This window comes from Tubulanus polymorphus, chromosome 2 (genome assembly GCF_964204645.1).
Source record: "Tubulanus polymorphus chromosome 2, tnTubPoly1.2, whole genome shotgun sequence".
In the NCBI taxonomy this organism is placed as follows: Eukaryota; Metazoa; Nemertea; class Palaeonemertea; order Tubulaniformes; family Tubulanidae; genus Tubulanus; species Tubulanus polymorphus.
Window position 1 is genome coordinate 26,320,864 of NC_134026.1, and position 11,150 is coordinate 26,332,013.

An 11,150-nucleotide genomic window follows, 5' to 3' on the forward strand; every position below is an offset into this window, starting at 1 on the left:
AAAAAGTAGTCTTCTCCAGTTAAACCTAATAAAATCTATTAAAACAATTTAACACAACGTTTTTAATTTTTGAAGATTATTGAGAGAATATTACCAATCATTTTTGAGAATTACTTGCCATTCACTGCGGAATCAAAGATGTCTGCGCCCATGGCGAAGGCCGATTTAGAAATTTTATTGAAAAATGAGGATGGTAAAGGAATAGATCGCGTAACAAAAGGTAAACTGTTAAATAGAGAAAGTGCTAACGCTTCTGTATCGAATAGGATTTAAATGCACGCTTGTTTAATCATCAATTGTCTGTAAATGAACGCTAAACTGAAATTGAGGAGTTATTTTAGTTTGCATAACTGCCACCAATGGCGCCACGGGACGGTCTCATAGTTTGTACATGCATAGGTTCTATGGTGCATATAGGCAACTATCAAAAATTGCATATATTTTCAGACATACTGCAGTCGAAATTAACTTTAGTGGACCTGATAGAATCACTTGGAACCCACTTAACCAGTGAAGATGTAGAAATAAGAAAGAATGGGACAAAAGTTTTAGCTGATATTCTTCATCGTTTGCCGCACGATTTCATCAAAGAAAGCGAATGTAAGTATAGAATTTTGCAGATCAAAGGCTGTTCTGTCTTGATTGTCAACTGAAAATAATCAAGTTTTTCATTTTAGCTGAACTTCTATGTACTTTTTTCCTGTCACGACTAAAAGATCACCATTCAATTACTCCTTCCATTCTTCATGGATTGAATGCACTTGTAAGTTTATAAATTATTAGGTTATCAATTTTCATGAACTACAACTCAATCAATGTCATATGTTTTCAATTTTGCAATTCATTAGAGTACATTTGTGAATTTACCATATGATGCACCAAAGAAGATTTGTCAGGAGATATTTCGCGAAGTTCAAGCCCAATCGTTGCCACAAGCTGACCGAAGATCTATTTATAAACTCCTGTCTAACTTTCTGAATTTACAGATTAATTGTAAGTCACAAAGTCACACAGTAAGTTTATTCAAGATGTATTGCATTACATTTAGTTATCATTCTGTGTGTTATTCATCTATTATAGGCCTTCAAACACTAGGAAGTGATTTTGTGTTTGGTTTTATCCAAGTGATGGATGGTGAAAAAGATCCCCGAAATCTGTCTATTGCCTTCAATCTAGTACCTAAGATTATCAATAACTTTCCTATAGGTAATGACTTATAATCAGTCTTATTGAGACAGGAGCAAATTCTCTTTCTACTGAATTGATTTACTGGTGGTAATTTCTCTTTTACAGAAAATTTTGTTGAAGATTTGTTTGAGATCACATCATGTTATTTTCCAATTGATTTTAACCCTGTAAGTTTTTATATAAACACATACCGGTACAGGATGGTAATTCAAGGAGAAACATGATGAATTCAGATTTTTTTAAATTTCTAGCCTCCAAATGATCCGCACGGAATTACTAGAGAAGAACTTATTCTTGGGTTACAAAATTGTATGATAGCAACTGACAAATTTGCTGAGTATTGTTACCCACTTTTACTGGAGAAACTTTCATCCGATATACCCAGCTCAAAATTAGATTCACTTCATACTTTAGTAAGTATAAAATGGGAGATAGTTTCGCCTTATTTTGTCTCGTGTTGGCTACAGATGTAATTTATTGATATTTTACAGACTGCTGGAGCTGCTGTTTATGGCTCTAAGTATTTACTGGAATACATAAATTCCATTGTTGGAATCATAAAAGCTGAGGTACGTTGTTTAAATTCATACTGTGCTACTGAGTCAAAAATATCTCGTCAATGAAAAACATTTCATATTTTTCATATTTCAGGTTTTTGCTGCGTCGAGTGAGTCACTAGAAACTGCTTCTTTAAATGCTCTAACGGCAATTACAAAAACTCTTACAGATGATGTTAAACAGGTACAATCACCATGGGCTCGTATTTGAAGTTTGGGGGTGAATAGTAGATTAGATCATCCAGTGTCCTAGGAAGTACTGGTATACCCCAGTATGTATATAAAAAGAAAAGGGTGGCAATTATATCCTTTGGATATCTTAAGAGTTACAGCCAATTTGAATTATATCCTATGGATATTTTTAGAGTTATAGCCAATTTGACTCGAAGTATCTGGATACGAGTTGCCATCTTTTCTTTTTATATATATAGTACCTGGGATATGCTGGATGATTCACCCTCAATCATTAAATACGTGCCCCTGTAACAATCACCTACGGGTACATTTCAGAGATGTCAATTATTTACATGAGTGTTACTTCCTTAACAATCTGACCATGTTTATTATGATGCTATTTGAAATTTCAGGTGGATCATTCTTCTTTGAATGATTTCATACAGAACATATTTAAAGGTGAAGTATGAGTGCTGGTATCATATTCTGTGTATATTACGGTAGTATGAATTACCAAAATAAATATATGATGAATCTTCTTTTTAGACTGTAAACGCCATTTATGTGAACCCGAACACAAACTTGTATTTCCCAGTGGAAAGCTATTACATGCTATTGCCAGTGCTTCAAAGACGGCATGTGAAAAGATCAGTGAACTGTCTGTGCCATTATTATTGGAGCAGTTTCACAAACATCTCCAAGCTAATACTCGCAGAAATATTCTCAGTTTAATCATCGGCTTTATTAGAATATCAAATCAACACCAACCAGATGGCTGTAAGTACTGAAGTGAACATATATAAGGCCCATTTTGTTCAAATACGTAATTGTTGAATTGAATCTTTACAGTTTCTATAATGCGTCCGTATAGAGATGAATTACTGACTATATTTCTAACTCTATTGAGTGATATAAACTCACAACTGAGATGTCTAGCTATTACTGGAATGACTGGACTTGCTGCTCTGCATCATATGTTGTCGGAATCTGAAATGAGTGGTGTAGTCGACCAAATATTACAGAAATATCTCGTTGAAAATGATGTAAACGTACGGTAAGCTTTACTTATAACATTGCTCTCTCACCACTTACCGTAACTGAGTGCTCATTTTGTAACATCGATGCTGTTTTTACAGTCAGGAGTGTATAACTAGTCTAGCTTTTGTTGGAGTTGAACAACCAATACTTATAATCAACCGAGTATTACCAGTGTTAGAGAAACAATTACAACAAGGTATTTTCAGCTTATCATAGCTTTATTTTCTAATACTTGTCCTTAGTGTCTCAGTATAGGTGAATTGCTGATTAATTCTCTGCTGAATAGGTTGCAAAAAAAGTTCAAGTGTTGAACAATCTAGGGTACTAAGTGTTATAGCCGCAGTATCTGTTCATCATCAAATCATAAAGAGTACTGTCCCTCTTCTACTGCAATCAATAAAAGACAATGTTACTGCAGGTAAAGTTTCCTTTTAAAGCGTCAGATTTAGATTTTAGCTAATCAAGAGATTTTCATCGACAGGTGACATTTTATTTCAGATGTTGATATTTCCATCATTCACGAGACATTTGAATCTTTATTGATGATTATCAGGGAGACGAGTAAAGATGTGAAGAATTTAGAATATTTCTCTCAAACGACATTTAATGAACTGATAGCATTAAGCTCACAATTTGGGTGCGAGACATTCTGTCTGATGAGCTCTGCAGACTTGATACAATTACTAGCAAATATCTTACAGATCATTGTAAAAAGTAGCAGGTATTTCATTTGCAATTTTATCATTGATATGAGTACATGTATTTTTGATATGAGCAAAAGGTATAGAGGAAATATCATATCTTCATCAAAATAATCGTATCACCTTTCCTGGTATTCTTTAGTGACTCGGAGAGATTACTGAACCATGTTTTATCAATGTTCACTGATGATTCATCATCTTCTTCCAAAGCACTGGAGGTAAGTTATCAATACTGGGTATTGCATTGTCATTGTTGGATGTTCATTATAACATAGATTATTATGATTTGGTTTTTAGCTCTCCTCTCCAGTTAACAAAACTAGACTAGTCATTCTCCTTCAGGCAGTTGTATGTGCTGCACCAAAGCAGGTACTGATTAATGAACCTACTATGTGTGAACATAAAGGTCATCATTATGATATATTTGATATTCTAAATTTACTTTTACAGTACTTATTTCATGATGTTAAGAAAATGTTTGATAAACTAACAGAATTATCACTTTGTTCGCCTGATAATTGTACTCGAGAAATAGCCTCAAAATGTCTTGCCGGTGTTATCAATAAACTCGAATTGGGTAAGAATGAGAATATTTCAAACATATGAAGACATAATACCAAGTGTTGATGGGTATCTACATATGTTAGTTTGATATATTGTAGATGACTCATTGGAATTATTCATCAATCAAATCCAAGAGAGAATCAAAGTCCAAATTGCTGGAGTTGGAGATGATCTGTCGTCCAAGTCAAATGCGGTGAATCTTTGGTCTTGGCTGTCAAAATCATTGATCATGCGAGGTCATAAGAAGTCAACAGAATGCATAAAGATAGTAAGCTACGAAAATCTGTTAGAATTAGATTCAAAATGAGAAAAAAGAGAAGATTTTTCTAAGTAACATGTATCGTTCCAGATGATAGATATACTGTCCGACCCTTCTCTTGGTCTAGTAGCTGCTAATGGTTTCTATGTGATACTTCACGAATATGATGATGTTCTCAATAAATCTCTTCATTCAAATATTCGCCTCATGTATAAACAGCGATTCTTTGTGGAGACTTTACCAAAACTTACTGAAGGCTTCCATGTTGCTGCAGATGGTATGTTCTGTTCACTTAGGCAGTTGTTCTAGGTTAATCTATGCTCAAGATTTTAAAATTTCAACTTTTACTATTTCTACACTTCAGATAGGAAAAGTTCATATTTGACGGCATTGTCTTATTTGTTACGTTATATACCTAAACAAGTTCTGCTCAGTGAATTGCCACCTGTGAGTAAACATCTTGACGAGATGGCTTGTAATTCATAAGTTAAACTGATTCTTTGACTCAGGATCTTTTGTTTTAGTTGCTCCCGCTGATGATCCAATCTTTACAAGGATCCTCGCATGATCTTCATTTATCTACGATGACAACTCTTCATGATCTGGTATTTGATGCTCCTGATATTTTAGCTGCGCAGGTCGATGCATTGATTCCTCTGTTTCTCAAACTATCTTCTGTTCAACAATCTATGGTATGAAAATTTCAATTTCTTCTACGACTTGCTTTACTTGTGATAGTTTCTCATCTTGGTATATTGGTATTTTTGAAATTTCCAGAAAGTTCGTATGCTAGCACTTCAATGTTTGGGAGTGATGAGCACATTGCCATATGCTCTTCTTTTTCCATATCAAAATCGTGTGATCAAAGAGCTCGCAAAGTCATTAGATGATAAGAAACGTTTAGTACGAACTGAAGCAGTTAAAGCGCGAGGAGAATGGTTAGTTATTTGTTGAAACAAGTGTTTTGTTTTCACCTTTCAATCACTGGTATATATATTCTTGGGGCCAGTTTTATAGACTGGTATTAACGAAAATGAATCAAGTAATACTCTATATTTCTCTATATTCCACAGGTTTTTACTGGGAACTGAAAGCAAGTGATAAATACCCGGTACAAAGTTTTTGAATCACTACTGCAATACACCCTACACTCTGTGAAATGCCTCATCAATCTCACTGCTCCGGGAGTCCAGACATTGAAAATTATGATCAATTATTTTCTCAAATTACGGTAGTTGTACTGATCACCGATACTTGTTAAATGATTATGTTATTTGTAAACAAAATACAAAAGATGATTTATAGTAATAAAATGTCACTGTAGTGAAAAATTCACCATTAGTTGGATTCTCATGCGAGGAAATGAAATACCGGTGTCAATTGATAGAGGAAAAGGAGATTCTATGAACAACATTGAAGACGGAGTATATGAAGTTGTTTTCAGCCATTTATTGGTCAACGATCATTAAAATTTAGTTATACCGGGGTTTGAAACCGATCTCTATAAGAACTATACAGTTAAACAACACTAATAACATCATCCAATGAATGCAGCAAGAATCTAAAGACTCCCTTCAAAAGAAGTTCAAGCACACTCGGTTTCAATCGAGTACACAAAAAAAAAAACAGTATTTCATGCATAAAATACATCGTACACAGTCTAAATCAACTAACAGCAATAAATATTCTGAAAAAATGAGATCACGTATAGAACACTAAGAATTACTGGTACATTGTATATTGAGTTTACACAGACATGGCAAATGAATAGAGTAGATATGCAAGTCTGTATTACCGGTACTATATAATTATACCACTCTCTTGTGCATCTCCTGAAAACATATCAAGTGGAGGCCCTTCGATATCGGTGTCATCATTGGCTAGAATATCATCGTTTAATTTCCCACTAGTGGACGCCACATTCGTGGCAAATGTTATAATTTGAGAATTATCGATACAATGATTAGAGGCACCCACTTTATAAATATGACTAGAAATATTTGGATCTGAGAAAGTAATGATAGGTGTAGCATTGATATCACCAACTGTGCTGATTGTAGTTTGCTCAATAGGAGCTGCAGTTGATGAAAAAACACTTCTAGAAGTTGATTGCGAGTCCAATGAACAAGTTCCCGAATCCATTGAATTTTCTATCGGTTCACCGAGAGCTCTAACATCAGATGACGACATTCCAGGCGAAGGATTATTGTTTTTTATGATGATGATTGGATTTGGTTGCGTAGAAATCATTTCGGATGCTCTAAAAATACAAATTAATACGTGGTTAAGATGCATATCAATACACATCCCGCAATTAATATCACTTACTGTTGATTTGATTTCAATATTTTTTTCTTTATCACACCGCATATAATATCTTCATGAGTGACTTGCATGTGTCGTATAAGCGTCGACTCTGTAGCGCATTTCTTGTCGCAATGACCACATTTTAACCACTTAGTGACGTCGTGCTTGATCCTAATATGACGATTCAAATCACCTGAAAAATAAAATATGGAACGACGTTACATCACATCATCTTGTATACACAATAGTTGTACATGTAGTAATCTGTTCACATACCAGCTTGATAAAATGACAAGTCACATTCTTTACACGGGAAGCTCTTCTCTTTTTTATGAAATCTCATATGGACTGACAAATCCTTCCTACGTATATATCCTGAAAAAAGCACACGATATGTTTACTGAGACATGTATTTTCGAATTTTTTTTTTTAAAGTAAGTTTTTTTAAAAATGAATACCTTTGTTGCAGATGTCGCATTTATATGGTTGATTATTCGTGTGAATCAGTAGATGGCGCTTTAAATCACATCGTTGTAAGAATGTACGACCACATTCATCACATTTATGAGGTAAATCATCCTGCAATGTAAACAACAACAATTATCTTATCTTCACTCAACTACAGTTCATAAAAAAAACTATATTGAATTTGTTGAACCATCAAATTTTAGAACCATTACTGACAATTATTGATCTATCCAATTGTAGAGTCATTCGACTGTCAAATTAGCAAAAAGTAGAACTGTTGAATTGTTGAATTATTAAACTATCGGACCATAGAATAAACGACCACGGAGACCAAATAATCCTTCCTCAATGTAAATTTGAGGAATTTGGAACTACCAGTCCCTATAACTTCAGTTTATCCAAGTATTTCCAGATCAGAGAAGTTTTACCTTAGCTTTGATCTTGTGAACGAGCCTATGCCGATTATAGTTACTCCTTCGATTGAATGTAGATGAACACAATTCACATTTAAACAATATCGTAGTTCGTTTCTCCACTGCTTCATTTCGTTTTTCTGTTTTATTATCTGTAATATTGTTATCTACAACAAAGCGAAAACAAATAATTTACTGTCTGATCATTAATTTTTAGAGCTGTCATTAAGCAGAAATACTTACTCGCAGGGAGTGTAGGAACCTCTGGACTAGCCTTTTCCGGAATGTTGAGATATTGCAAAACATCATCAATATTTTCATCTTCATTGCCGGTATCCATCGATTTTTTCGCAACAGAAACTTCGGTAACAATTTTGTCAATAACGGGAGCCGATACAACAGTCGGCAAAACTGGATCCGTAGAACTTATAAATGCATGATTTGACTGGTTGCAACTTGGATTGACCACGATTAGAGTATTTTGAAGTGCCATTGATACTGCTGGTAATAAAGCTGGTGTACTGACTATGAAAAGTGGCACAGCCGGTTTCATAATTGGCACAGTTGTTACCATAGTGGGAGCCGAGGGTATCTCGCATAGTACCTGAGCCGTCTGAAGAATATCTGATGGACTGTTGGTGACGTTTTTAACTTCGTTAACCACAGGTTCAGTAATACTTGAGTAAGTGGTGGTGACATTACTGGTAAGAAACTCGGGTCCTCTACTTGAGCTTGCACATTCTAAATCTGGATACTTTGAATATCTCGATTCTGGTGAAAATTTACCAATAGAAGTCAGGTCTTCTGTACTACCTGCATGGCATAATAATGTGCCCTCTAATGGACAGTAAAACTGTTTCAATATTTCTTCAGATCCAATGTCAGTTTCCATGATGTGATCTGACAGCAGGCCAGGGATTTCCCCAAATGACGTCATCCTACAGTATTTCCGGGTTGAGTTGAACTACCAACGTTTACAACTTTTCTTAGGCTTTTTACTTAAAAATAACCAAGGTGGGAATTGATACACACTGTTAAATCAACATTCATTTAATAAATGTGAATATTTGACTTTATATGAATTATAGACGCTTGTCGATGGTTACTCTGTAAAACTGCTAAGGGATTTCTATATTCTTTAAAGCTAGATGGCAGCACGAGACGGTCTATATTTCATACGGGTTCTATGCGGGTTGTACCATTTCATTTAGTTGCTTTTTCTAGAAAATGACTGAAAATCGAATTAATGTAGATGGCCCACTTTGGGACCAAAGTACTTTTCTGGGACGCTTAAAACATTTCGCTTGGATGACTGACTTTCGCACTGTGGTGGTCCGCGAATCGAAACTTCATGAAGCGAAAGATCTTGTAGATAAATATCGGTAAGTCTGATAGTATTATAACTGAACTCACTTCACAGATATGATTCCTATTACACCTGGATTTTTTGTCGTCAATTTCAGAATTGGACTACAAACACCGGGTGTAACCAAAGAAGAAGTTATCTATGCAAAGAAATTGTACGATTCCTCATTCCATCCTGATTCTGGGGAACTACAAAATGTATTTGGTCGTATGTCATTCCAAGTTCCTGGTGGTATGTCAATAACAGGAGCGATGATCACATTCTATAGGTGAGGATTCACAACTTTCAATATTATGACACAGATTCTCAGGACCTTTGGCTAATGAAATTTTTTTTCAGAACTAACACAGCAGTTATATTTTGGCAATGGGTCAATCAGTCTTTTAATGCACTTGTGAATTACACAAATCGAAATGCTGAGTCAGACATAGATGCAAAGTAAGCTTTTTTAACCATCTCAGATAATTTTCTGCATACGGTATCTTTTCAAATTTTAACAGGTAAACTATTTTATTTCAGGAGAATAGCAATAGCCTATACATCAGCCACTACTTCTGCTGTTGTTACAGCCCTGGGTCTTAAAGCTATTTTAGCAAAAGTAAGAATGATCTGATATCTAAGATTATTAACATAGGTTTAACCTGCTGGGCAGCCTTTCTAATTGATATTCCTATATTTTAGAGTGCTGGTTCACTTATGCAAAGATTCGTGCCATTCGCTGCAGTTGCAGCTGCTAATATGGTCAATATACCCCTCATGAGACAAAGGTAATATCTCTTGAAAAGAAAAACCCAATAGCTATTTAGACCTATGAATGATATCATTATGAAATTTACTTGCAGTGAATTGATCGATGGTATAGTAGTTTCCGATGAAAATGGGAACAAGATTACTCAATCCAGGGTAACTGCATAGCAATTTGTATTGATTGGTTTTGTCTTCAAAAAAATCACTTGTTTACTGAAATATTCAACCTTTTTGCAGTATGCGGCTGTGAAAGGAATTTCTCAAGTTGTATTATCTAGAATATTCATGGCCACCCCGACTATGCGTGAGTTTTATAGGAATCAATGGATCATTTAAAAATAAGCTCTTTCAGTGCTGTATGATGACAATTTGTTATATTTTAGTTGGAATTCCTGTTGTAATGGAATACCTTGAAAGATATCCAGTAATTAAACGAATGACGTGGACCCATGCTCCTATTCAAGTCTTTTTATGCGGTGTTGTGTAAGTTAGCGTTTGATGATTTTATAAAACGTTTTGCATGCAGACTTTATAAAAACATTGTATTGTATTTTTTGTTTTCAGACTCTGTGCAAGTGTTCCTATTGGCTGTGCTTTATTTCCTCAGAGAAGGTAACATTTAAATTGAGACGTAGTCTTTTTATCTTTAGTAACATATCTTTAGGCCTACTAATAATCTTCCATTGTCTATCCTTTTTGTAGTTGTATTACTGTTGATAAGCTTAGAATAATGGACAAAGACAAGTATGACGAACTGGTGGGAAAATTTGGTGATAGCCAGCTACCAGAAAGGCTTTATTTTAATAAAGGACTATAAGAAGAAATTTTCATTTCATTGGGACTAAAACAAAGAATTTTAATCGGAACAATGAATCTTGTGTGGTTTTGTAGTGATGGTATTTCTTGGAACAATGTAGCTTAGCCACCATTTAAAAGGGTAAACTGAAATGATATGTATTCTTAATATTATTTAGTTTTAAGAACTGATGTAAGTACTCGATTAACAGCAGCAGCAATGTTCCCTGCTTAGTGGCAGATGAATAAATCTGTGACTGTTCAAGGTATATATGTATATGTATATGTATATGTATATGTACCATTAGTATGACTACCAGTATTATAATATTCTATATCCAATCATGCCTTTACATTAATTCATGACATTAAGTTTTATGTGGTCAGTATTAAGTTTCAATGTCCCCATTGCTCAAACACTGCCACAGTTGATCGCTTTAATCTGGGGTGTATGCAAACTGATTGTTTCTTAATGTATCTACAGTAGTTTTTATGACTTTGCTGTGCAATATGTTATCAAAGAACGTTGAAATAAAATTGTATTATTTTTAAATGAGGATACTTGTTGTCTTA

General features: G+C 34.6%; 3 protein-coding genes across 4 annotated transcripts; 2 read left to right on the forward strand and 1 right to left on the reverse strand.

Annotated features, from left to right (window-relative positions):
* Window positions 1-141: 141 nt before the first annotated feature.
* Window positions 142-5,768, forward strand: LOC141899230 (MMS19 nucleotide excision repair protein homolog). The gene is made up of 24 exons (XM_074785409.1): window positions 142-220; window positions 448-600; window positions 678-763; window positions 849-993; window positions 1,081-1,206; window positions 1,294-1,355; window positions 1,440-1,601; window positions 1,680-1,757; window positions 1,840-1,929; window positions 2,333-2,378; window positions 2,466-2,696; window positions 2,769-2,973; window positions 3,056-3,153; window positions 3,244-3,375; window positions 3,456-3,678; window positions 3,801-3,876; window positions 3,956-4,027; window positions 4,109-4,235; window positions 4,321-4,490; window positions 4,572-4,758; window positions 4,846-4,928; window positions 5,006-5,173; window positions 5,259-5,419; window positions 5,555-5,768. The coding sequence occupies exons 1-24, from the start codon at window positions 151-153 to the stop codon at window positions 5,580-5,582; spliced, it is 2,979 nt and encodes a 992-aa protein (XP_074641510.1). The 5' UTR covers window positions 142-150; the 3' UTR covers window positions 5,583-5,768.
* Window positions 5,769-5,927: 159 nt separating this feature from the next.
* On the reverse strand, window positions 5,928-8,793 carry LOC141900174 (uncharacterized). The gene is made up of 6 exons (XM_074786944.1): window positions 7,913-8,793; window positions 7,685-7,836; window positions 7,247-7,367; window positions 7,065-7,163; window positions 6,810-6,981; window positions 5,928-6,741 (listed from the first exon to the last, which is right to left on the reverse strand). Exons 1-6 carry the CDS (start codon window positions 8,604-8,606, stop codon window positions 6,282-6,284), a joined length of 1,698 nt encoding a protein of 565 aa, XP_074643045.1. The 5' UTR covers window positions 8,607-8,793; the 3' UTR covers window positions 5,928-6,281.
* LOC141900175 (sideroflexin-2-like) lies at window positions 8,608-11,102 on the forward strand. 2 transcript variants are annotated; one of them, XM_074786945.1, is made up of 11 exons: window positions 8,608-8,683; window positions 8,894-9,051; window positions 9,133-9,303; window positions 9,375-9,473; window positions 9,555-9,633; window positions 9,717-9,802; window positions 9,878-9,938; window positions 10,020-10,086; window positions 10,166-10,265; window positions 10,347-10,394; window positions 10,485-11,102. In XM_074786945.1, exons 2-11 carry the CDS (start codon window positions 8,897-8,899, stop codon window positions 10,597-10,599), a joined length of 981 nt encoding a protein of 326 aa, XP_074643046.1. In that variant the 5' UTR covers window positions 8,608-8,683; window positions 8,894-8,896; the 3' UTR covers window positions 10,600-11,102. The 2 variants fall into 2 exon arrangements, with proteins under 2 accessions (XP_074643046.1, XP_074643047.1); XM_074786946.1 differs by having other exon boundaries at window positions 8,627-8,683; window positions 8,881-9,051.
* The last annotated feature ends 48 nt before the right edge of the window (window positions 11,103-11,150 follow it).

Coding starts and splice junctions, on each gene's coding strand:
- LOC141899230 (XM_074785409.1), top strand. CDS start 151: ATGGCGAAGGCCGATTTAGAAATTTTATTGAAAAATGAGGATGGTAAA. Junction 221..447: donor AATAGATCGCGTAACAAAAG/GTAAACTGTTAA, acceptor ATATATTTTCAG/ACATACTGCAGTCGAAATTA. Junction 601..677: donor TTTCATCAAAGAAAGCGAAT/GTAAGTATAGAA, acceptor TTTTCATTTTAG/CTGAACTTCTATGTACTTTT.
- LOC141900174 (XM_074786944.1), bottom strand. CDS start 8,606: ATGACGTCATTTGGGGAAATCCCTGGCCTGCTGTCAGATCACATCATG. Junction 7,837..7,912: donor GGTTCCTACACTCCCTGCGA/GTAAGTATTTCT, acceptor GCTTTGTTGTAG/ATAACAATATTACAGATAAT. Junction 7,164..7,246: donor ATGCGACATCTGCAACAAAG/GTATTCATTTTT, acceptor TGCTTTTTTCAG/GATATATACGTAGGAAGGAT.
- LOC141900175 (XM_074786945.1), top strand. CDS start 8,897: ATGACTGAAAATCGAATTAATGTAGATGGCCCACTTTGGGACCAAAGT. Junction 9,803..9,877: donor ATACCCCTCATGAGACAAAG/GTAATATCTCTT, acceptor ATTTACTTGCAG/TGAATTGATCGATGGTATAG. Junction 10,087..10,165: donor CATGGCCACCCCGACTATGC/GTGAGTTTTATA, acceptor GTTATATTTTAG/TTGGAATTCCTGTTGTAATG.